Source organism: Cinclus cinclus, chromosome 1 (assembly GCF_963662255.1).
Source record: "Cinclus cinclus chromosome 1, bCinCin1.1, whole genome shotgun sequence".
Taxonomy (NCBI): domain Eukaryota; kingdom Metazoa; phylum Chordata; class Aves; order Passeriformes; family Cinclidae; genus Cinclus; species Cinclus cinclus.
Genome location: NC_085046.1, coordinates 102082462 through 102105848, shown reverse-complemented (window position 1 = coordinate 102105848; position 23387 = coordinate 102082462). Strand labels below are relative to the sequence as shown.

The 23387-nt window shown below is 37.1% G+C and overlaps 1 protein-coding gene across 1 annotated transcript in view; it reads right to left on the bottom strand.

Moving 5' to 3' along the window:
• Positions 1-463: 463 nt before the first annotated feature.
• The window catches only part of LAMA1 (laminin subunit alpha 1), a 94972-nt gene continuing 72048 nt past the window's right edge, over positions 464-23387 (bottom strand). Inside the window, exons 42-64 of the mRNA XM_062512204.1 lie at positions 23245-23338; positions 21939-22055; positions 20333-20515; positions 19895-20049; positions 17858-18001; positions 16869-17002; positions 16558-16708; positions 15902-16026; positions 14456-14606; positions 13186-13330; positions 12435-12576; positions 11180-11294; positions 10839-11009; positions 10238-10389; positions 9572-9757; positions 8921-9083; positions 7690-7802; positions 6436-6625; positions 4343-4501; positions 3084-3237; positions 2313-2446; positions 1047-1269; positions 464-624 (exon numbers count right to left, since the gene is read on the bottom strand). Of these exons, the coding sequence (XP_062368188.1) occupies positions 464-624; positions 1047-1269; positions 2313-2446; positions 3084-3237; positions 4343-4501; positions 6436-6625; positions 7690-7802; positions 8921-9083; positions 9572-9757; positions 10238-10389; positions 10839-11009; positions 11180-11294; positions 12435-12576; positions 13186-13330; positions 14456-14606; positions 15902-16026; positions 16558-16708; positions 16869-17002; positions 17858-18001; positions 19895-20049; positions 20333-20515; positions 21939-22055; positions 23245-23338 (3462 nt within the window). The remainder of the gene's footprint in view (positions 625-1046; positions 1270-2312; positions 2447-3083; positions 3238-4342; positions 4502-6435; positions 6626-7689; positions 7803-8920; positions 9084-9571; positions 9758-10237; positions 10390-10838; positions 11010-11179; positions 11295-12434; positions 12577-13185; positions 13331-14455; positions 14607-15901; positions 16027-16557; positions 16709-16868; positions 17003-17857; positions 18002-19894; positions 20050-20332; positions 20516-21938; positions 22056-23244; positions 23339-23387) is intronic.

Here is a 23387-nt window from a genome sequence, read left to right as displayed (position 1 = left end):
CTTGTAACTTCTCAGCCTTCCAGCTCTTTTCCTTCTAACTAAAAAACATGGACACCTGAACTACATGAAATAATGCAGTTTATTGTAGTTTTATTACATGGTCCAAAATTATTACCTTCTTACAAAACTGCCAATACAAAATAAAATGAAATACTGTCAAGTAATCAAAAGAAAGCATACTGTAAACACTGATTAATAAAAATACCCAAAAGAAAAATGCCCAATTAATGCCATTAAAATTGTTGTAGAGGTATTTGTTGTTTAAAACCATTTAGTTAAAATGCAGACATAGAGCTTCTGATTAAAAAAAATAAATGACCTGAGTTGGAAAACAACCAGAAAAATCAAATAGATGCACGTTCCTGTCAATTCTTCTTTTCATTACAAAATGAGAACACAAAATAATAAATCAACAACAAGAAAAAACAATCCCTCTCTCCATCCAGACAGGCTTTGCTACAGTTCAATGCTCAGCCCCTGGGCAGGAATGAGGAAACACTCCACGTAGGTCAAAAGCTCTGCTAAAGTCAAACAATTCTGTATGTTGGCCCTTGGTCAAAACAAGGTTCCTCAAACAGCCACGGAATGAGCTCTTGCTTGTGAGGCAGTTTTGCTTGACATCAGCTGAAAAACAGACATGAAATATGTATAATCTATTTCCACCAAACTGAAAAAATACAAAAATCCAGGTTATTAAAATTCTCCTCCTCTGAAATAAGAGGTAAAACCAACACCTGGGGAGCATCAAGTTGGACAGTCAGTGCTCTTTTCAAGCATAAGCCATGCACAGCAATAACTGGGCAGAGTTTGCAGAAATAGCTCTTGCCAGGGGACAATGCAAGATGAGAGGGAAAAAGAGAGGAGGAAGCCACTCTGTATGGGTGTTTTTGAAGTTAAAATAGAAACTAGCAGAATATGAAGCAACAGTTGAGATGCACACAGTCACAATTCCCATGGCAAACCAAAAGGGAGCACGTGTTTAGAGTCACTCTGGTGAGAGCGAGCACAGGAGGGACAGCAGGAAAGGGAAATATTATTGTACCTACCAGGATAACCTCCAACATAAATGGGATTGTTTGTATCTGCAGATGTTGACTGGATGTAGGGATTATCAGTGTGAACCAAATTCCCATCAATTATCAGCGAAATACGATGTTTGCTTTTGTTTGCTTGAAGCTTGTGCCATTTCCCATCACACAAGCTCTTTGTGCCTCTTGGTTCGTACGTAGCTGTTATTCTGCCAGCTCCATTGTTGACATGGAATAAAACCTGTACAAACAGCCAGATTCCAGTGAAGATATAAAGTAAGAATACATGAACTAATCTGCCTAGATAAAAGCACAATCACACTGGTGCAGAGATTTCCGTTTTAAATGTTTGGCAATATGCACAGTTAATATTTACTTTGATGGATAGAGTAGATCCTTATTAAAGTGTTTTTTAAAATTTAAAACACTTAGATCTACCTATGCAATGGTCCATTTATACACTTCACTGGGGATTTCGATGTTTCTTACAAATACAAATCTGTTTTCCACGGAACAGATTTCAGATCTGAAAGAAGATTCACTGTATATACCTGAAGAGAAAGAGGGGCCTGAAAGCACTTGCCACTGCCCATAAATGTATTGATTTTTTCCATGTATTTATTTTTCAAAGCAGCAGACATTTCCTTAACTCTGTGGTGAGGATTAATATGTAGGTATTAACTGGGAAAGTATGTCCCTCAAAAGCAGTGATATTTAACACTGTCTACAGTTAGGAAGCTTTGAATTAAAAATGAGCTCTTTCTGGGAAAAAAAAAAAAAGCAATCGAGTGTATATTTTTTATGCAAGAGTTGACTGGAGAATTATGTATATTGATTGTTAAAAGGTTTGTGGAGCATAATGGCCAGTAGAAGTAGAGAATGAGTTAAGTGCTCATGTATATTGAAGAAGAGGTTACAAAACAGCATGCATTGTATATGCAATATTTTTTTCAAGGACAAGGATAGCTTTATGGCAGAAAAAGTATTAAGCAATAAAAAAGATATATATTTGGTCTAACATACAAGGTATGTAGTACAGGAGGTCAGAGGGGCTGCACGCTAACATAAATTACACTAATTAAAAAAATCCAAAAAGTTCCAGTGACATTTGCTAATCGCACATTTTATCATATGATGGCAATGAGAAACCTCGAGACAAATTCTGTCCCATATTCATGCTGTGGAAAGTTGCCTCCATCACACTTCATTTGGCATTCCAAGAGTTTTACCCCCCTAGTTTCAAACAAGCCTTGTGAAATCAGTGTGCCTGCACAGGCAGCCTACCTTGCCATGTACAATTTCCAGACCAATGGCATCAACCTTGGCACTGCTGACCCCGAGAAGAACCCCGTGCACTGCTGTTGTACGGAACTCCAGGGTGATGTTCACATCAGACCGCACTTTGTAGCCTTCTCTGACTGAAAATAAGTTCAGCTTACTTTTCAGCTGTTCAGCTGAATTTTCAGAAGTTCAGCTTCTAGCAGGAGACTTGCAGCCCACAAAGTTAAATACATACATTGCCATCGAAAGGTTTTAAAAACTTGTTAATAATGCTGCTGTTATATGACCTTGCAGAACCTCTGGAAAATAAGTTTTCCGAAGTCATAATTCCCATATTTTACTGGAAAATATAAACTCCCAAATAATATTTTTTTTATTAATTCAGATTTAATCCATCCTATCTCATTTGTAAGAAACAGGAAAGAGCACAAATGTAATCCATCATGTTACTTCCCAAGTCTTTTGTCTTCATATTCTTTATAAGACCTTAACATCATGAACATGGATATTCTTAGCTAAAGAAAGATGTAGTTCATTTTTTTTCCCCCGGCGCTAAAATCATTATCTCTTTTATTTGTCCAAGATAGTCCTTTGCAGAAATTTCCACTTTTGGATGAACGGAGTAAAGGGACTCAGTTAGAAATCCATATGCAGGGCATGCACTCACTGTGTGAGGAGTCAGTTAATTACACACAGTTCCAGAAAGACCTAAAAAGAGTATGTTTTCATTAACATTAATTCAGTAAAGCACTGTTTCCATTGAATGACACCTACCAAGAGCAGCAAAGCCACTTCCATCAAAGAAAGTACCCTCCTGCACTATTTCATAGCATTTATTCACAGCAAAGATAGAAACAGGACTCTCGTTGTCCAGTTGTTTGTCATTAATTTCCATGCTACCAATGCAGGCAGGAGTACTGTGAGAAACCTAAGCATATGGAAACATAAAAAACAATATTTAGTAAAAACTGCTGCAATGCTCTCTTAGGGATTCACCTGATTTCATTGCAGATAAAATATTATCTGAACAAAACACAGCAGAATCTAAAATATTTACATAATTAAATTTCTATTATTACATGTAATTATGTAAGGTACATAATGTCTTGGAGTCAAAACCAAATAGTTTAGAAGCAGAGTATACACTGTCTATAATATACAGAAATAATTGTTATTTGTTTGACTGTGAGCAGGGATACACCCAACGGTAAAAACATTCCAAGCATGCTTCAGCAAATTAATGAGTAATCAAGATTTCTGTAGGACATTTTGCAAGCTCTCTTCATCAAAAAGATTCATCTGAATCACTCCAGGGGGTGTCTGGGAACTGGAACAGGCTCCCCAGGGAAGTGGTGACAGCACCAGCCTGACAGAGTTCAAGAAACATTTGGACAATGCTCTCAGGCACAGGGTGTGATTCTTGGAGTGTCCTGTGCAAAGCCAGGAGTTGGACAATGAAGATCTTTGAGGATCCCTTCCAAATCAGGGCATTCTACAATTCTAGGAAAAACATTATCATCACCACCATAATCCTCATCGATACAAAGGCTGCACAAGGAGGAAGGTGACAGAAATCTACCCTCTAAAAGCATGTGTTAAAAATATGTTTTAACCTAAAGACAGCTAAACCCAGTCTTTCAGAGATATTTAAGGCATCTAATTTCCATTTGAATGCAATAGGACTCAGGTACCAAAACATCTGAGATTGTAGGTTGTGTTTTTACCCTATACTGTGAAAGACAGGAATTTATATTCTTTATCCATTTTTAACAGAGTAACAGAATGAAAATAAGTTCTGTTAAGGTCTTTTACTAACACACAAAGATATAAGCTGCAGTTCGAGTCATTAAGCCAAAGAAAGCTAGAAAGATTGATCTAGTAAAGGGTCATTACTTTCCTTGTTGCTTCTTTCCCTAAGTACTTATTTTTAGCCTGTCAGAGACAGGATTGTGAATTAGATGAGTTTGCTGCAATATGTGCTCATTCTAGTCTTGCAAAATGCCAGACACACCCCCCACCCCAAACCTTCTTACATTCCCAAGGTTCTTTGGCACGTAGTCTAAAGGGAGTCCTCCCACATAGAGCTTCCCTTCCACGTCCAAGGTGCTACCATCTCCCAGAGCATTGACCGCTACCAATTCCTGTCCATCCACAATGATTGTGCCCTTTCTTTTTACATATTCCGTCTTAACCTGAAAAAAGGGAAGCATGCAAACAAACAAGTAAGCTGAATTTGTTACCTAGCCATCATCTGCCATAGAAATAAGCAAGACAAATGTTTAGTGGTTCAATTGCTTTGACATTCTGTTCTGAGGTACTCTCTTAAAATTCTTCCTGAGGCTGTGACCATTTCTGAATGCAATTGAGCAGTTAAACGGCTTTCTTGCCTTCCCAAGGGCTCACAGTGATTTCATACTGTCCTGCCTAAGGTTTTCAGTGTTTTGTAATTTATTTAAATCATCAGTTCATTGCCTTAGGATATGGGTACATCACTGAGTTTGGAAAAAGACATTCTGTGCTGGCCTCCTGGAAATACTGTGCTACCCAACAGCTGATCCATCTCAGTTCTCTGAAGTGCACATTCCTATGCTGTCACTTTATGAGAGGCAGTGCTACATCCACTATGACCAAAAACCTGTCCAGTTCTGTCCATCTTGTTCACTCATGTCCTCATGCCTGCCTTGCCCTAAAACAATTACATGCAGCTGAGGGAAGTCAGCAGCCATTTAATCTTCTCTATTTACATTTAGCTCCACTCAGAATCATGACTAGGTTCAAAATGAGGTTTCATGAACATTTGGGCTGGTTAGGGTATAAAGGGGTAAAGCAGGGTGGTATCAGCAGAGAATCAAAAGAAGTGGTGCTTCTTTCAGTAGCAATGTATATTAGTTTGCATTGATTGCAGAGGGACTGCAATGATCACCCCCAGCTGGGAGTGGTGTGACAGCCTTAATCTCTGAAGAAAGCTGAAGCTCCTGATTTATGTCCTGGGTGGTAAAAGATAGGTCAACTCTTTTATAGAATCTGTTCAGCTCTTAAAATGTGGATAGTGTCAGTAGGAGTTCAGTGTGAGTATGTGTAATTTTAAACAGGCAGCTGCAAGTCCTGGAGTGCTCCTCCTTTCAGGGCAGGCAGCAGAGCTTAACTGCGATACCTCTAACAGAAGTTCACATTTCCTTTCTTCTTGTTAATTTTTGCTGTTTTTCCTTCTGCTGGTTATGTATGAAAAGCAAAAAGAACTCTGCTGATTCCCAAGGCACCTAGGAAAGCTGGCAGCTTTGTGTCATCAATCACTTTGTCCCACAGAAGCTACTTCCTCAAGTGAAGGCTTCACATAGGCATAAGGGAGGGGAAGCTTAACAGGATGAATATTGTCATCCTCACCTGCCTTTAGAAAAAGTGATATCCTCAGAGTTACTTCTAAAACTCCTGCAAACATCACAGTCACTTCTCACACAGAAAGCCAGAGCCAGTAGAAGGTGAGTTGCTTTGAGGAGTTGGGCCAACAGAGACTGACACAATCTTTGTGCAGAAGGCCCTGAGTGCTGTGTTACACCTTTAGACATAGTTTCTCCTCAACTCTACTTAAGACAAGTCCTCCATGCATTTCAAATGTCCCCCTTTCTCATGTTGCCTCAACCAAGGAAAGGAAAGACAGTGCTTCCCTGTTGTCACTAGCTGCTGTGATGCGCTCAGGTAATAAGTGGTAAGTGGGAGAAAAGGGAAACTGTGCACTCACAAATCCCTGTCACCCTGTCACATGCTGAAGTGCAGGTCTTTGGTAACATAATGCATTGAAAGCTCTCTGTCAAAAAGGTCAGATTTTTTACACCTCTCTGTTAGATCCTTCTCTGTTGAAGATGACCATCACTTACACAACTGGTGAACTATTTAATTCCTAAAAGGCTTGAGGTACTTGACAGTAGTTGGAAGATGGATTTGATGTACAATTGATGACAATTTTAAAAGGAAATAATTATCGAATAAAAGTTTTCTGAATGAGTTCATGATTGGGTTAGAACCAGTTTGCTTTTGCAAAACAGAAAGTATACAGAGAAGGCAAGCAAAATCCATGCCAGTAGCTCCAGGGAAGAGAAAATGGAGCACAAGATTGGCGACCACCTACCGTATGCCATTTTCCATCACTGATAACAGCAGGGTGAAGAGCTACTGCTTTTCCTTTGCCTAAATCAAATGAGAAATGGAGCTGTCCCCCATAAAGCTGTAGGGCTGCATAATCAACCTGGTTTTGGTGAGCCATGTAGTAAATCAAGCCACTGGAGGCAAAGGTTCTGAGATTCAGCTGGACGGAAAGCCTAGACAATAAAAATTCAGTGTTACTGAAAGGTATTTCTTCTTCAGTGATGAAAAGCTTTTCTGGACACACAGAATAGCCTGAACCAATTTATTGTTATGAAAGGAGATTTATTATTACAAAGGCCAGAAAAGTAGAATTTGTGTTGATTCTAAGAAAGCATGACTTATAATGTATATCATAATGGAAATCAGTGCTGTACCTGTCAGAAGTAGAAAAAGTGCTTGTCAAAGAGTGAGATGAACTTTAAGAGGGACAGGCTCAGCTGTTTGTGACTTCAGGCTTCCTTATTGCCCTAAGAAAGGAACCCATTCCAGGATAACTTTATGGCATCCATTACTATTAGCCAGGCTTACTGGGATATTATGGGCAGACTGAGAACAGAAGGAGGCTTAAAAGGTAGAGGAGATGAATGAGCCATTTATTATGTGGACACCAGGTTCAGACTACATGGCATCAATCCTCTGCAATGTCCTTTGCTCAGTAGCTGCAACAGAAGGGCTAGAAGGAAAAAACACTCTTTTCTCAATGCCTGTGGAGACTTCCTGAGTTGAAAGAAGCAAATACAAGTGACTTTCAGGTTGTGTGATGGGGACCTTCTTGGGAACCTCTCAAACAAGTAAAAGAGGCAGAAAGGCTGTCACACATTAGGTCTCAACAAAATGATTCTTCTCTATAGCCTTTTCTCCTTCAAGTGCACCTTCAAAAATGAAAGGTATACTTGCAGAAAATAGAGAGAGGGCGAGATGTCATCTGCATCAAAGGAATAAGGACTGGATGTAAGCTCTGCATGCGGAAAAAAAGAAATCCAAGTATTTACAGATGCCACAGTGCGACTCAAGTCTAAGAGGAAAAAAAATGCAGAACTCTGACCATGAATTACTAAACTCGTGATCATTAACGTGGGATATGATACTTTCTTCCATGAGGACCTCACAGAAACCTGAAGTGAGGGCCATGTTCAAAGCTGGCAATGCGGTGATAGATCATGAAAATCATCACTGCACTTCTTGCAGCTCAATACAAAATAGTACTGTGTTCATGTGTAGTTCAGGATATACTCACTTCTTCCTGACAGCAGACTGATTGAAGAGCAGAGTCAAGTGACTGCCTTTGGCAAGTCCAAACTGATAGGCACCTTGAACATGATCAGGCAGCTCATCTTTTGCACAAACTACCTGTTAATGAAAGGTCTTTATTGAGTAGGATAGTGTCAGGTGCTGCCCAGGAACTGCTGAATGACAATGTGCCTGCACAGAGCTTTGTAGGAAGCAAAACTGAGCCACAAGATAACCATGAAGAATACAACAAAACATCAATTAACTAAACTCAAAATCATTCCAACCTATCTTCAGGCTCAAAAAGAACTAATAATTAAGCTGTGTAGACAGCACTGGCCTTTTCTACTGAAAAATGTTTGTAGATTGAAACATATTCAATTCACTTTTTGTCTTAATTGATAGCCATTTTGATAACTGATGCTAGAAGTAAAATTCCAGTGTGAAAATCTTATAGCTTTGGAAGAAATATTTTCCCATTTTATGAGGATGCACGTTTTCCTTATGGCTTGGGGTATGAAGAGCCAAGTAACAGAGCATAAGACAATGCTATACTTTAGCTCTAAAAAGGAAATCTTACTCATTTTTATAGTTGCAGTTGTATGTGCGAAATCTTGCTTTTATAAAATCCAATGTAAAAAAGCTTGCTTTCTGTTGCCACAGGAAAATGTTTTCAGAATGCTTTGGAAACCCTTCATTATAAAGATGTGCAGCTGCACATCTGCAGGAGGAAAGATGTGCCTTCTCTCTTGGGAACAGGACTGCATGAGAGGAAACAGGTGCCATGCAAGCTGCATTCAGACGCTGTGTCTCTCAAGTGGTTTGTGCCTCCTCTCTGACAGAGAGCAGAGACTGCATGTGTGTGACCAGGAAAATGTGAATGCAGAACTGCACAGCTAATGCAAATTTGGGCACAGAGTCCTGTTGGCAGGAATACACTAAAGATAATAGTTACTGTCAAGTCCTTCTGTTGGAAGATTATCATTCCACTTTTTCTTCCTGTTGTTGTTGTTGCTGCCTGAAGAGAGATAAACCTAGCTACATTTCCATTCCAAATGGCCAACAGGCTGCTACAAAGGTTAGTATCAGTTTTTCTATAGGAAACACAAATTTCAAATCAACATCCATTGGACCATTCCACACTGCAGAGGAAGAAAATACGTGCAGTCTATAATTCCATAATTCTCCACAAAGAAAGGACAAAAGAGGTGGCAACAGGGCTTTGCTGCAATACGTACTTTTTTTGTATCTGTGAGAGGTCTCAGGGGAACTGGTAAAGCCTGAAGTTCAGGTTGAATCCCAATGCCTGATGGTTGTACAACTGGTTTAGGCTTCTCTGACAGAAAGCAGCTGTCCATATCCACATGTTCATACTTCATGGAAGTGGTGAAATATAAAAGCCTATATTAAAAACAAAACAAAACCAAAAAAAAAACCCCACACATTTTACAAGGTTCATTTCTGCTTATTTCTGAAGCAGAAGGAGAGTATTTACAAGGTCTTTCAGTAGTATCAGGAGAAAAGGAAAGAAAAAAAGTGGCCTCTATGACAAACAGATTGAGAAGTGGCAAATAATCTGTCCACAGAACATTATGAATCTATAATATTTTTGCAAAACCATTCTGTGTGTCACTGCAGATGAAATTATAGTAAGAGAAAGCTGTGCTTTGTGCAGCATCTGTGTAAACATTAAAGACATTTTTAACACTATTTAGATATATAGCTGGTAATATCAATATTCTGGGTGTTATAATACCAGATCACTGATATCATGCATGTCTTATGTTAAAAACCAGGCAAATGGAATTTTCACGGAAGAGATCACAAACTACATTTAACAGTTATTATACACAGTTTTCCAAAACAAGGCAGTTACCCTTCTGACTTACTCCTTGTTAAAAATAAGGTTGCTGATACAGCCATGAAAGGAGCCAGCCAATTTTAACCCTAAGATGCCCTCTCCTGCTGGAATGCCACCAGCGTAGAAGTTGGAAATATTAATGGGGCTATTTTCTGCTGCTGAACCAAGCCTCAATTCTGCAGGTTTACTTTCATCCACCTGTATAGTTATGATCCTGAAAAAGATAAAGTAGGGAAAACATTCAACAAGGTCTTAGAGAGTCATTTGCAGATGAAAAACCTTCCTATCAGCCTCAAAAACATCCTCTTCTCATAAATAAAGATTCCATCACTTTTATAATCCTTTCAGTGTCTTAAAAATGGAAGCCCCTCTTTTGATGATTTTTAAAATGTAAAGTTTTGACAAATATCTTTCTGAATTATTTTGATAGCTGTGTATCTTTTTTCTAAAACTATTCAGTATGCTTGTACTCAAGTGCTCCAAGCTGTTCTAGAGATTTTGAGAGCTTTTAGCTACACCTCTATCAGTGACTGTATAAAATTACCATGTAAATCAGAACATCTGCACTGACAGGAGAAAAGCACAGCCCTGATTATCCCACCTAATAAGCTAGCAAAGGCAATTCCTCAGAGAGTGCAATGAACTGACAACATACAATAATTAAACAGGTAGTACTCTTTGTAGTCACATGTACCTCTTATTCCGAATTAGGATGACAGAGTGTTCTTGTCCATCACTGTATGTTCCATTAGCAGACTGAAGAACTACTTTCCTAGTGTTTGCTCTATCTCCAGCATTAACATGCACTGCAAGATGACCATCAATCAACATGATGGAAAAGAAGGGCTGTAGATTTAATCAGAGGATTAATTTTTAACTGTAGCTCAATATTCAGGCACACATTTAACGTTTAAATAGAACATACATGAGAAAAATTAACCTCCAACCTTGTTGCAAACTTTTTAATGAAACTCAGAGACTAGTAAGAATTGTATTGGTACCTCTCAGAGAGGTACCAGAGAAAGCCTTCTAACAGGAGACACAAAAGCTGGACATTTCTCTGTCAAAATAACTCTAGTACAGGAGGGGGTTTTTTTTACACACACACACACACATACACACACACACGCACACACACACTACCCCTTCTCTTGGAGCAGGAAATAGTAAGATTTTCTCTTTGGATTCTAGAGGGTCCAACTGTCCATCAGACACACAATATACAACCTGACTTGATTTTACACAATAAAAATGGCAAAAATAATGCCCAAAACTTCTTTCTTTTCAGTACTTGCCAAATGTGCTTGTCTTCGTCTTCGCTTTTCCAGTCCCCTGCTGAGTCCAGCAAGGATGATGCCACTGCTGTTCTTTGTAGCAAAAGTTGCCATCAGTTCTGACTCTGGGCTTAAGGACTTAGGTACTAACTCAATGTATCCATTGCTCATGATGCTCACACTGTGAATAGGCTATTTTTTGAAGAACAGAAATAATTACTGAATATATCCCTACATAGTGTCAGGTAAGAAAAAAAATCAATTATCTTAGAATTTTTAAAGATAAATCTGTTTCAACTCACAGTAAGCACCACTATTTCATTAAAACAAAGATCAAGTCACAAAACTTTAAAGTCTCCTACCTCCAATACACAGCCTTTTCTTACTCCATATGAATTTCTAAGCAAGTCAAAGGTGGAACGAGATATTTCAAGATTCTTGATGCATCCCACATACATTCTACTATTAAGACCTTTCCTGAAACACAAAACAAGGCTTTCTTTCCAAGGAGTAATACTTGGAATCTCCTGGGAGAAAAGATTAATTTCTCTTCACTAAGAAAAGAAAGAGATCTGTTTTAAAGAATGCAATAGGTCTGGTGTAAGTGAAAAGAGGTGAAATTTTAGTTTTACTCTCAGATAATAAATCTTGTCTTAAAAAGAGCCAAGATAAAGTTGTACCCAAATTAAAGCATACAAATGTGTAATGCTGTGTTGCCAAGTCAGGTGATTTCCCAAAACTTTAAGGTGAATCTTCAGCTGAAGGAAAATGGATTGTGTAAAGGGGTAACAGCAGCTGTGTACTATGCAGCATCTATTTTTCAGTTTTCAAGTCTGCAAGATGCCTAATTTGGTTCCTGGTTTAAGCCTGAGAAATCTAAGGTTATCTTGCCATAATCCCTCACAGGCTGATATGCCAGCTAAGATTAACAAATCTGCAGTCTGTAATGGCTGTGCAGAGACCAATAAGGTAGTAGAATTTACCTTACTGTCAAGAGCATGCATAAAGTTTAATTAGATTTTCTCTTGCCATATTTATCCTTTCACAGTGAAACCAGTGGAAGAAATGTGACTTAGCAAATTCAGTACAGATATACAATAGAAAAAACGCCTATAATCTAGAGACATGTTATAAAATATGTATTTGCAATGTTTTCTGTTTATCTGTTCACAGTGGTTTTTCCTCTGTTCCAAGTTACTGAATTACAGGAATTCTGCAGTCCAACTTTTATCCTTAAGCACAGCTTTGCCCATAAATGCCATCTGGAAAACACAAGGCTCGCACAGGTAGAGAGATCAAAGGAGCATCATTGCAGACAGCAATGCTGAATGCTTCCCTCACAGAGCAGGGGAGGGCTGCTGTGGCAGCTGCTGTGGTGGAAATCACCCTTGGAGGAAGAAAACCAAATTAATTCTGATCTGAACTACAGCATCAGACCTACCAGAGGAAAGCACCACATCAGAGTTTAAAGTCAAAGGAGAAATGTGGTATGTGTGGCCATAAACTAAACTCCAGAATTCACTTTTTTCTCTAATTTCAAAGGAGATAAGAGTATGTAAAAGTTCTTCCCTCACCTTACATGAGTCTTAGGAGAGGTGCAAAAGTGAGACAATTTACCTCAGAGTCCTCGATCTTGGAAGCCCACCAATGAAGATTGGGTCCTTATCAGAGCGGTTCAGGTCTGAGGCAACACCAGGAGATTCTCCTTGCTTGGTTTCTTTATAATTAATGTTATATGCATCCATGACTGCCAAAATTCCTGCAAAGAAAAGGGAGTAAAGAAGTGGAGAAGGACATGAGAACACATTCTTCCCTTCTGGCAACCTTGTCTGTAATAAAGGAAAATGTATTCATTGACTTGGACATGTATGGACAATCTTCTTATTTTTACAATTACCAATTTATTGTATTTGCAGCTATTCTGTTAATCTCATTCATTTCTCTCTGCCAAAACCAAATCTGGAGAAGTCCATAGGAAAATAATTACATATGAGAGTATGTTATAGCTATTAGCACATATGCATTATTGCTGAAACACAGGCCCCCACAGAACAATTTTATTAAGTAATATTAAAATGCAGAAGAGAAAAGAATCATCTACAGACTCAGACAAAAGTCTCAGTCTTCAAAGACTATTGGTATGTTTTTGTGCAGCAGTTTCTACACTACCTGCTCTTTATGAGATGTGCTAAACCAAGCACAAGATTTACACCTTAGTCCTTCTAAAAGCAAAATATCATAGATGTGGCTGCTAAAGACGCTGCACTGGAAGTGATGAAATTTGGTTGCAGTGAAGTTCCTTTCAGCTATCTTAGATATTTGTATTTGTAAATGTGCAGACACCCAGATTTTTCAATCTGTAGCCTACCTTGCTTCTTATTCCGATTGAATGAGATTTTATACCACGTTCCATTGTTGTAACGATTTTCTGTTGTAAGAGCAAGGGGTCCTGAACCAAGATCAACAGTCACCCTCACTTTGCCATCAACAAGCTCAAGGGACAAGAAGTCTCTCTGAGACGAAGAAAAAAAACCCAAAACAAAAACAGATTACAAACTAATAGATTACATTCCTGGAAATAAAATCTTCCTGAAGAATGCATCCCTGGCAGGTTTGGCCTACTATGTGGAAAAGATTTAGGAACTCTTGCACCTGGGACTATTTGTTACACCCAAGATGCTCATCTTCACTATATTTAGGAAAATTAAGTTACAAATACCTCTCAATGATGTATTTTAGTTCTGTCTTATTATTCTTACTTAAATGGGTTGTGAGGTTTGATTATTCAGCAGAGGAAGAGGTAAATAACAAAGTCAAGTTTTCCTGATTTTGGATGAAGTTAAAAGCAATTTGGTTTGACAGTTAGTGTAATGATCAAACACTATGATGTTTTTTCTGCAAGAAGCAAAAACCTTCCTCAAACATTAAAAAATACTTTCTGAATTGCATTAAAGGTGCCCCCTCTGAACTGTAAAGCTTAAATCAGATAGCATTGTGCAATGTATTCAGGCAGCGAATACATAAAGCAAATGAATAATGCAGTGATTCTGAAAGAATCTGTACCCAAACAAAGCTTTTCTTTCCTTCAGAAATAGAAAACCACCATCTAAGAATGCAGTAAACTGCATGACATGACTGTGAAGGTCTGCTGATGGGTCCGGGTTATATTGCTGTCGCAGGAGTTTTATTTAATTTGTTTCAGTTTACTGAATTCCCATCTTATGGATTTAATTCAATATGGTTTTTCATTATTATATTGTCCCTCTGCAAGTTCAGTTCTGAAATATTTTTACATTCTGGAAAGGTTTCTCCAACTGAAAAAAACTAGCTTGTTGCCCTTACTGTTTCCTTTTCTGTCCTTTAGTCTAAACAATTTATTTTTATTCTAAAAATGTAAATAAATTGTGAAGAATTATTTTCATTGTTTAATTTTGCCCTTAGTTTAGGTGAACATTTGCTTTAATGAGTTGTCCTCTAGGATTTTTGTCTTTATTCCTTTGGCTGACGATGCCAATCACAGGTGATGAACTACACAAAAGTAGTAATATGCTCTAATATATGTGAGCTGAAAAATGAAGAAGCCAGTAAACCACCAAACACTGTGTATGACAATTTAGGAATCTGGTCCATTTTCTTACAGTGCCATTAGAAGCAAGATACAGAAGAAGCCCATTCGGTGAAAAGGTACTGAAAAATATTATTATCTGAGTCACTGTTGAGCGGAGTGCCTTCTCCACAACTGAGTATCCACTGCCATCAAAATGGAATGAAGTGTCCTCATCCTGTGGGCTACAGAAGCAGAAAACCAGTAAAAAAAATGTTAACCGAACATTTGGTTTTTTCCCAGTAATTTTTCTATAAAATATAAGAAAAATTAGATCATAGGATAGTTTGGGCTGGGAGGGACCTTAAAGCCCATCCAATTCAACCTCCTGCCATGGGCAGGCACACCTTCCACTAGATCAGGTTGCTCAGAGTCCCCTCCAACCTGGCCTTGAACACTTCCAGGACTGGGGCATCCACAATGTCTCTGGGCAACCTCTTCCAGCATCTCACAACACTCACAGTGAAGAGTTTCCTTCAAACATCTAATCTAAACCTACTCTCTTTCAGATGGAATCCATTCCCCCTCGTCCTGTCACTCCATGCCCCTGTAAATAGTCTCTCTCCCTCTTTCTGGTTGGCTTCCTTCAGGTACAGCTGAGTCAGTGCAGCCTCCAGGTAGTAATTTATAAAGTGTGGGAAAACACTTGAATCTTGATGCAATGAATAACTGAAGGTTTCCAGCCAAACAGCCACTTTCATTATACAATCTCACAACACATGATTTAGCCATAGAGAAGGATGCACACAAGTGTTCTTCCCTTATGTATGAAAATAAAAGCCAAACCCAATCATTTCCTAAGGGGAAAAATAATTGTTACAGCATACACCCTCTAAATTAAAACATGTCATCAATTTATCAAAATGCTTTGCATAATTGCACTTACAATACATGATCTATTAGCCCCTTTCCCTGCAGCACAAGACACATAAAAATATACAATCAAACAGCACCCTCTGCTGTTTCTGCATCAAATATTCTGCAAAGGGAATATGGACAAGCATATTTCTTTTCTGTTCCTTAAGCATAAAAAGAGTACTGTCTGCAAAAGGTACCAAGCTCAGTGGCTGCAGTTTTGCTATCAATTTTTTTTGTAAGACTGCTTTACATCATTTCTTACCCTAAGAAAGAATAAATCTATCTTACTGGAAAGCAAAGATTCCAAAGTATTTTGGTTCACTGGTAGTCTCTACTTCCCATGCACAAAATAGAGAGCAACAATAAAACTCCTCTGAGAAAGAGATTCAAAAATTGAAATTCCAAACAAGGAAGTTATTTGACACTACCAACGCATTCAGATTAATGTGCTCAGAACTGTAAGTTAATGATCAGTGAAACGCTGCAATTTGTCTGCGCTCCCTATTATTTTAGTTAACACAAAAATATAACATTATAAATGTAAATTATTATAAACCTGTATTAAAAAAATAAAAAGGAAATAAAAAAAATTAAAAAAAGAAAAAAGAGTGAGACGAAATACCTTCCAAAACAGCCATTGCACTTGCCCTCTCTTTCTATATAATTCCAAAGGCCAATAGATTTGCCATTCAGGGACGCCCCTCCAAGGCACCCTTTAAAATGGGTCACCTTAACAGCAGGTGATTTCTATAAGACAAGAAATACTTCATGAATACAAATTAATGTTAAGTACTCTGAAAATTATGCAGAAAAATTTTTGCTTGGTTGTTTTCCTTGAACTTTGTTAGATAAAAGTCATAATAAGAAAACAACATGTTTTAGTAGAACTATTAACAATTATAATTCAAATAATAATAGATTAGTACCTCAAAAAAAGCCAAATACCTATGTCCTTGACCTACTTACCCACCTCATGGCATGAATAACACCTGCAAGCTAAAATAAACCGTGGAAGAAGCAAACACAACCCAAGTTCATTTTATAATGCCTATATATGGTGCATGCAGACACAGACAGTCCTGGTTAAAACTTTCTGTAAAAATTTCCAGGGAAAATTAACTTCAGGATACTATAAGACTCTTACAGCATCTCTGCTTTATGCTCAGAGTAGTTGGCATTTCTTGACAAAGTAACCAAATATGCAATTACTTCTAATGCAAATGTATTTCTCAAAACATGTTCAAAACAATTAACAGAAGGCTGATCTCAGAATTTAACCTTGATCTGGCCTCCAAGTCCTCCAATAAACATTAGGGTTGACTTGTTAATATCCAATATGCTGGCTGTCCCCAGAGAGGTTCCAGATTTAGGTGAAGGCTTCTGATTGGAGTTCATTTCCTCTATGCTGAGTGTACCTGTTTTTCCAAACCTGCCAAACACAAATACTAATAAATAGTCTTACAAATCACCAGGTCTAATCAACACATACATACTACTGTCTTCTCTTTCTAAGGACAAGAAAAAATCTCATCACTGAAAAACTCTGGATGCTTTGTGTACACAATTTTAGACATTCTGATTTTAATTACCTGGTAGCATGTATTCTGTGCCATTTGTTGTTGTCAATTTGAAAATCAGGGTATTCCACTCTTGTTGATCCAGAGCCCAAATCCCAAAGAAGAGCTACTTTACCACGTCGCATCTCCACTGCCAGGAAGTCTGTCTGAAAAACAGCAGAGCCTATTCTAATTAATGGCATCAAATGTGTATTTTCAACAGTAACATGGAAAAAGTCTTTCTGGATTCATGTCCCTGCAACCCATATTACAGGAGCTGACATTTAGCAAAATCAGGCTTTTCACTCACTTCTAATGAATCAAAAGTCCCTCAGGTCACATGCAAGTAGCTGAATGTTTTCTTTATACAATATATATCTATATATCTATATTTATATCTATAGATAGATATATAGATATATAAACAGGAGATGTACAGATATATAGATGTCTAGAAATAGACAATCCTGAGTGTGTGTGAAGTGATTTACCAGCCTGTGGAAAAGTACTATCCCATGATAGTGTGCCACAAGGAACTAACAGCTGTGCATTTATTGGGATTACAGAGGGAATGAAGAGGAGAGCAATGTGACAGTGAGCCATCACACTCCCTTTCAAGTGAGTGGATGCACCATACTCATGAGAGCCAGCTTCAAGAAGTTCAGCTGTGTTACCAAGGAAATCGTTTGATATACTCCAGCATGCTATATAAAAGTATCACAGAGGGTGTTACACTCCATGTGGTTAATGCACAACACAGAAAAAAGGAAGGGGGAGTTTAATCACAGGGCCAACAGTCAATGGCTAAGCAATACGGTGCTTTTATTGTCTACCTTTGAAAATCTCTGGAATCATCTAAGGCAGAAAAATATTTCCAACCCTACTGAACAAACCTGTCTGCAAGGGGTCCCACTTGGTAACTTAGTTTGAAATCAAGTAAGAAAAAGCATATTTAAAATTTTTAAGCGTAATTTAAAACGTTTGACTATCATCACTTTCAGTAAATGCACACCAGAACTTACCTTTCCATTGCTACCCAAGTAGAAAAGGAGGTTATCTGGTTCAGCAGTTTTCACATTGAGTGTCAAGGTGTTGTAATTTGTAGATGAAATTTGGGGTTGATAGGCACGAATGCAATCTCTGTCTGCTGATACTGCAACTTTAATCTGGGGGGAGAAGAAGAAAAGGGAATCTAACCCAATCTCAGTGTACACAGCACTCATTTGTAGAGTATGTACCTAGCTTCTGACCAACAAATGCAAACTTTCTGCTGAGACACTTCCATGCAATCCAAGTATTGCTACCAGGGTTAGATTTTTGCTATCTTCTAGGTATCACTTGATAAAGAGATTCACAATAAAAAAGAATGAAATCTGTCTTAACACACTCACTCAGTTGAGAGGTTTGAATCAGTAAAAAAAAACTATTCAAATACGTCAGAAAACAAACTTGGGTCAGAAAACCATATATAAGCACAAAGCCATGTAATAATATCAGAAAATAACGATACAGATATTAAAAATGTTTTAAAATAAAGGAAACTATTTCTAGTCTATGTGGAGAGAAATTTTTTAAACAAATTAAGGAGACAGTCTGCAATAATTCTGATTATTTCAAATTTGTAAGAGTTTACACAATATTACAAAGTGCTTTTGTGAATATATGTCAAGTTCAACTTTTTAAAGATTAAATAAATCATATTCCTGTTGTCACAGCCCTGTTTAAACCACTGTTTAGTAAACTGATAAAGCGTTGATCCAAGCTAACTTCAGCCAAACTACCGGCAGCTTGGTAGTATAATGACAGAAAATCCATTTTAGCAAGGAAAAAAAGCCTTAATTCCTTTCATTTCATGGAATATATCTGTAAATGCTAATTGCATATAGAACACCTGTGCATACACATGCATCTGGACACAGATACATAAAATTTCTCTTGTGTAGCAAAAAATTGCAAACAAACCAGCAAACAAAAAAGATCAAACAAAAACCCAAACAAAAATATGCAAAAAAGCAAACAAGAAACAAAACAGACCCCTCCACAAAACAAAAACAAACAAACAAAAATTTAAAGAAAAAACAACAACAAAAAAAGAAAACAAAACAAACAAACAAAAAAAAACCAACAAAAAACAAAACAAACTAACCCCCATGCCCCCCAAACAAAGCAAATGTCCTCAAATTGGAAAAAGGGACTTTGCTAACTCTTCTTTTCACCTTGCCAGGAACCTATGTGGCTTATGACACCTCAGAAAATATAATTCTCCTTTTTTTTGCAGTGGATTCATTAAGCTTCAGTAGACTGCGACAGAGAAGCAATAACCATATAATTAAGATTTGCAGGAAGAACTGAGTGCCTGCTGGTTTTTTTAAAAAAACCTCTGAAAACCTTGCAATAACATGTCCACAATTATGTGAAAGGCATACAAAAAATTACTCATTGCAAAGTCATTTGCATATTTCTCTCACAGTCTAATGAGATCCATAGTACAGTTGATTCACTTTTGCTGTCTTTAAGGGAGAAGAGGGAGAAGCAGAGATTCAAAACCAAGTATACTGTCAAAGTACTCTGGATGCTCAGCTGCATCTTGCAAAGAACACATGGACATGACAGGCCAAAGATGGCAAATTTATTGATAGAATCAACACTCTTGACAAAACATTTGTAATGGTACTTGATTTTATATGGGGGCATTAGCATCTTGTATTAAAGAGAATAGCAGTACCATCCCCCAATTTGTCTCTTTCTCACCAAATCTTTCATGATTTCTCTCTGACATGCTGTTTCATTATTTTTATTGGAAACAGGAGGAAATAGCAGAAAAATTACTAGCTTGTTGTTCTGACAAACTCACAAATGCAGTAAGAACCTCGATGCTAAAACCTTAAAATGTACTAACAGCACTACCATTATGATTTTAACATCAGACAGTGCTCTCTAGACCTCACTGAGATTCCACAACAACCAGGCACCTTGAAAGTAAATTTTAGGCTGCATATCTCAAAGAACTTCCCTGCTAAAAGTGAAAATTTGTTTAAGTCTGGGAGTATGGAACTTACAGATGCTGCCTGTTTGCGAGCTTGGCTGATAAGTTCTTTAATTTCAGACAAGTTTCTGTTCAGGTTCTCCTCTAGCATTTTCAAAGGTTTGAGTCTGTCCAATAAGAGACTTGCTTGTGCTTCAACTTCTTTAACTTGTTTTTCAGCTGTGAATGCTGTAAAAACATAAAAGAAATGTTGAGGCAGGGTGAAAGTAAAATGTACTGTTCATTGCTAAAATACTTAGCCAGTTTGCGATAATTTTGGTTTCAGCAATTTTTAACATCAGTAACAGACCTACCTCCCATGTAAATCCTCTAGTGGACTCTTAAGAAAAGTTAACATTTTTACTGAATTAGGAATAAACTCTCAGTGCATCAGACTCATACTTAATGCCTGTTAAAACTGAATATTAATACTGCTTCTGCAAGCAGTGACGTTTCCACAGAGCAAACTTACCAGCTTTTGATGAATCAGTTATGAGTTCACTTGTTTTCCTCAAAGAGTCATTAACTTGGGACAATGTAGAAGATGTATTCATTAGCTTTTGACTGAACTCCCCAAAGTGACTTAAATCCATCACAGCACTGGTGTTTGCAGACACAGACAGCTCTTTTACTTCAAGCATGTATTTCCTGGTATCTGAAACACAGTTCCAAGGTTAAAACATACTCAAAAACTTCACACATACTTGTGAATAACAAATGCCTGGCTTTGCAACAGCAGCTACAAAGACAAAATACTAGGAATGTTGTCACTTACATTCCTGTCATAGTAAAAATTGCATTTTTGTTTCTTTGTGGAACGTGATTCTGCCTATTTCATTAGAAAGTTCGTATGAATGCATCACTCTTGTAGTGTGTTTAAATTCCCCTAAATGAGTGTTGGCACCCAGAGACACTCATCTGAGACTTCAGTTTTGAATCCTATGCAAAGCTGGTGAGGCAGAAGGTCCAGTGCACCCTCTGTTTTTGGCTACAATCATCCGTATCCTGAGTGCACCACTCCCAATCTCAGCCTGTCCCTTACACCCTCCGCCCACAGCAGTGGGAAGATGCTGCAGCTGGCATAAAGGGCCTGAGTTAGACCTCCAAGGATCTTTCTTCACCACTCTCTACACAGGGAGCAATGTCACCATGAATCTCTGACCAGAGGGAAAAAAAAGAAGGGACAAGTCAAGAAATGTTTGACAACAAAGCTGAAATCAATGTTAAGCTGTGAGTTAAGAAGAGCACTCCTGTGATTTTAATGACTTAATTTTCAATGTGTAGCTTTATGTTAGATAGCATCCTGCAGTTCATAGCTGATGTAACATCCTCACTACCATTACCCTTTAGTATGAATTAGGTCTCTGAATTGCAAAATGGGTATTTTAGGTTTTGAATTTAGCATTCTAATCCAGATTCACAGCAGAATCAAACAACCCTTGCAAGAGGATTTTATCAGTGTTTTTCTAACTTAAAACACATTATTCAGATTGGCAAAGTATGTCAGACCCTCTTACTCACAGTGTCAAAGTAATTTTCTTTATTAGTTTCTATGAACTCTAGGTCTTGCTTTTATTCAAAATAAAATAATGACTGAGAAAAGAGGAATTCTTTCATTTCAGAAAAGCACAGAAAATAGATTTTTATAAATTCAATGAAGTCAGCCTTCACAACAGAAAAACATGTACATGCATACTGCAAAATTCACAGATTAGCATAAATAATTTTGAAACAAGCCAGAAAAGAAAGTGAAATCTCAGAGTCCCGTATGTAAACTTCTCTGCATGTGTGATTAAATACAACTTTGCTCTCCTTTCCTATCAGTGCAATTATATTTCTATCAGAGCCCATCCTGATTTACAACAATGTGAAATGTGAATGAGACTACAGACCTTATATTATAACCCAATTATGTTTAATGGGTTTACTGAAAAGAATGTAAAATATTTAGAAGGCTAAATGAAGTCTCCAGTATAGTTTATTGCTAGGTCTCTGCAATCAGATAATGAACAGGGTTTTGTTACAATTGTACTAGAGAGTTCTGTAATAAGGAGAATGTCAATATAAATTTCACTTACTATTAGGCAGTGCTCTGAGTGTCAGCAGAGAATTATTAAGTTGATAGCCAATTTTATTAGTACTTTCCTGAATCTTTACTACCTTTTTGTTCAACTCATCCAGTCCAAATAGAAGACCTGTTGAAAGAAATAACATATGCATAAACAAATACCATACACCCCACACAAAACCAAAGTATTCATTTATCTCATCAAGGGAGCTTTTTTTTTCCAATAGAAAGAGCACTTCACAAACAGGAATGCAAAATGAATGCAAAATAAATAGATAAGCTCCTGTTCTGTTCAAATCTACACTTTTCGGCCAATTCCATGGGACTAAATAGCTACAAACACAGTGAGCAAAAGGCTATAAATTAAAATTATTCCATGAATAATAATAACTAATAATTTATTATTAGTTATATTATAACTAATAATAACTCTAATAATTTTTACAGTGTTCTTCACCTATCATGTTATCTAACAGGAGTCAAAGAAGTGCCTTTTTCTATATATTTGTGATCCATTTGCAGAATCCTCTCATTAGAAATTAAAATATGTAGAATAGAAGGAACAAAAAAAAGTAATTCTGTCCATCTGAATAGCATAAAATTTATACATATTTGTAAACCACTGGTATTGCAAGACAACACCATTTTACATTAACAGTTTATCTCTGTGAAACATTCCCTATCCAATTTTATCAAAAATTTGACTTAGGGTTTGCTTCTGCTCCTACACAACGCCTTTGTTCAAAATGCTTTTGAATTTTCATTTGTAGACTTCAATGCCTTGCTCATATCTTTGGAGTAATTAAAAAACTAAAAGTATTTTTAAATTTATGTAGACTAAGAACTTCAGTTATTTTTTTTTGTATTTCAGCTGTCCAGCAAGAAAAAGTAAAAAGGATTAGGATTTAAACATGCATCTTACGTACCTCTGTCATCCATGATTTATTACATTAAAACAAATGGATTTTACAAGAGTTATGATTTTTCTTTGTCTAGTACGCAATCTCTAATGATTTAATTCATAAAGTTTGGAAAAAAAGCCATTGCAAGCACTGCTTATAGGTAAATAGGGTATAATGAAGGCCAAATTTTTATACATTTACAGAGAAAAATTTTATTCTGACACAAAAAATGAAAATCCTATGAGAATCAATAAAACATTAATGTTAATTGCATGAAAATATATACATAGTCATAGATACATATTTACCTTAGCTTATGCTCATTAAAGAAATAATAAAATTTTAAAAAAGCAGCACAAAACAGAAAATAGAGAAAATAAATAGCGGCAGAAATGTGAATTCTATATAACTGACCATCATTTTTTTTCTTCAGACTTTTAGCTTCATTCTGAAATTTGGAGCTAAGCAGTAGAGTTTCTTTTCCCAGAAGGCTGAAAGACTCATCTGGCTAAAAAACACAGACATGAAGTTGCCACATACAAAAAACAGAAATGCAA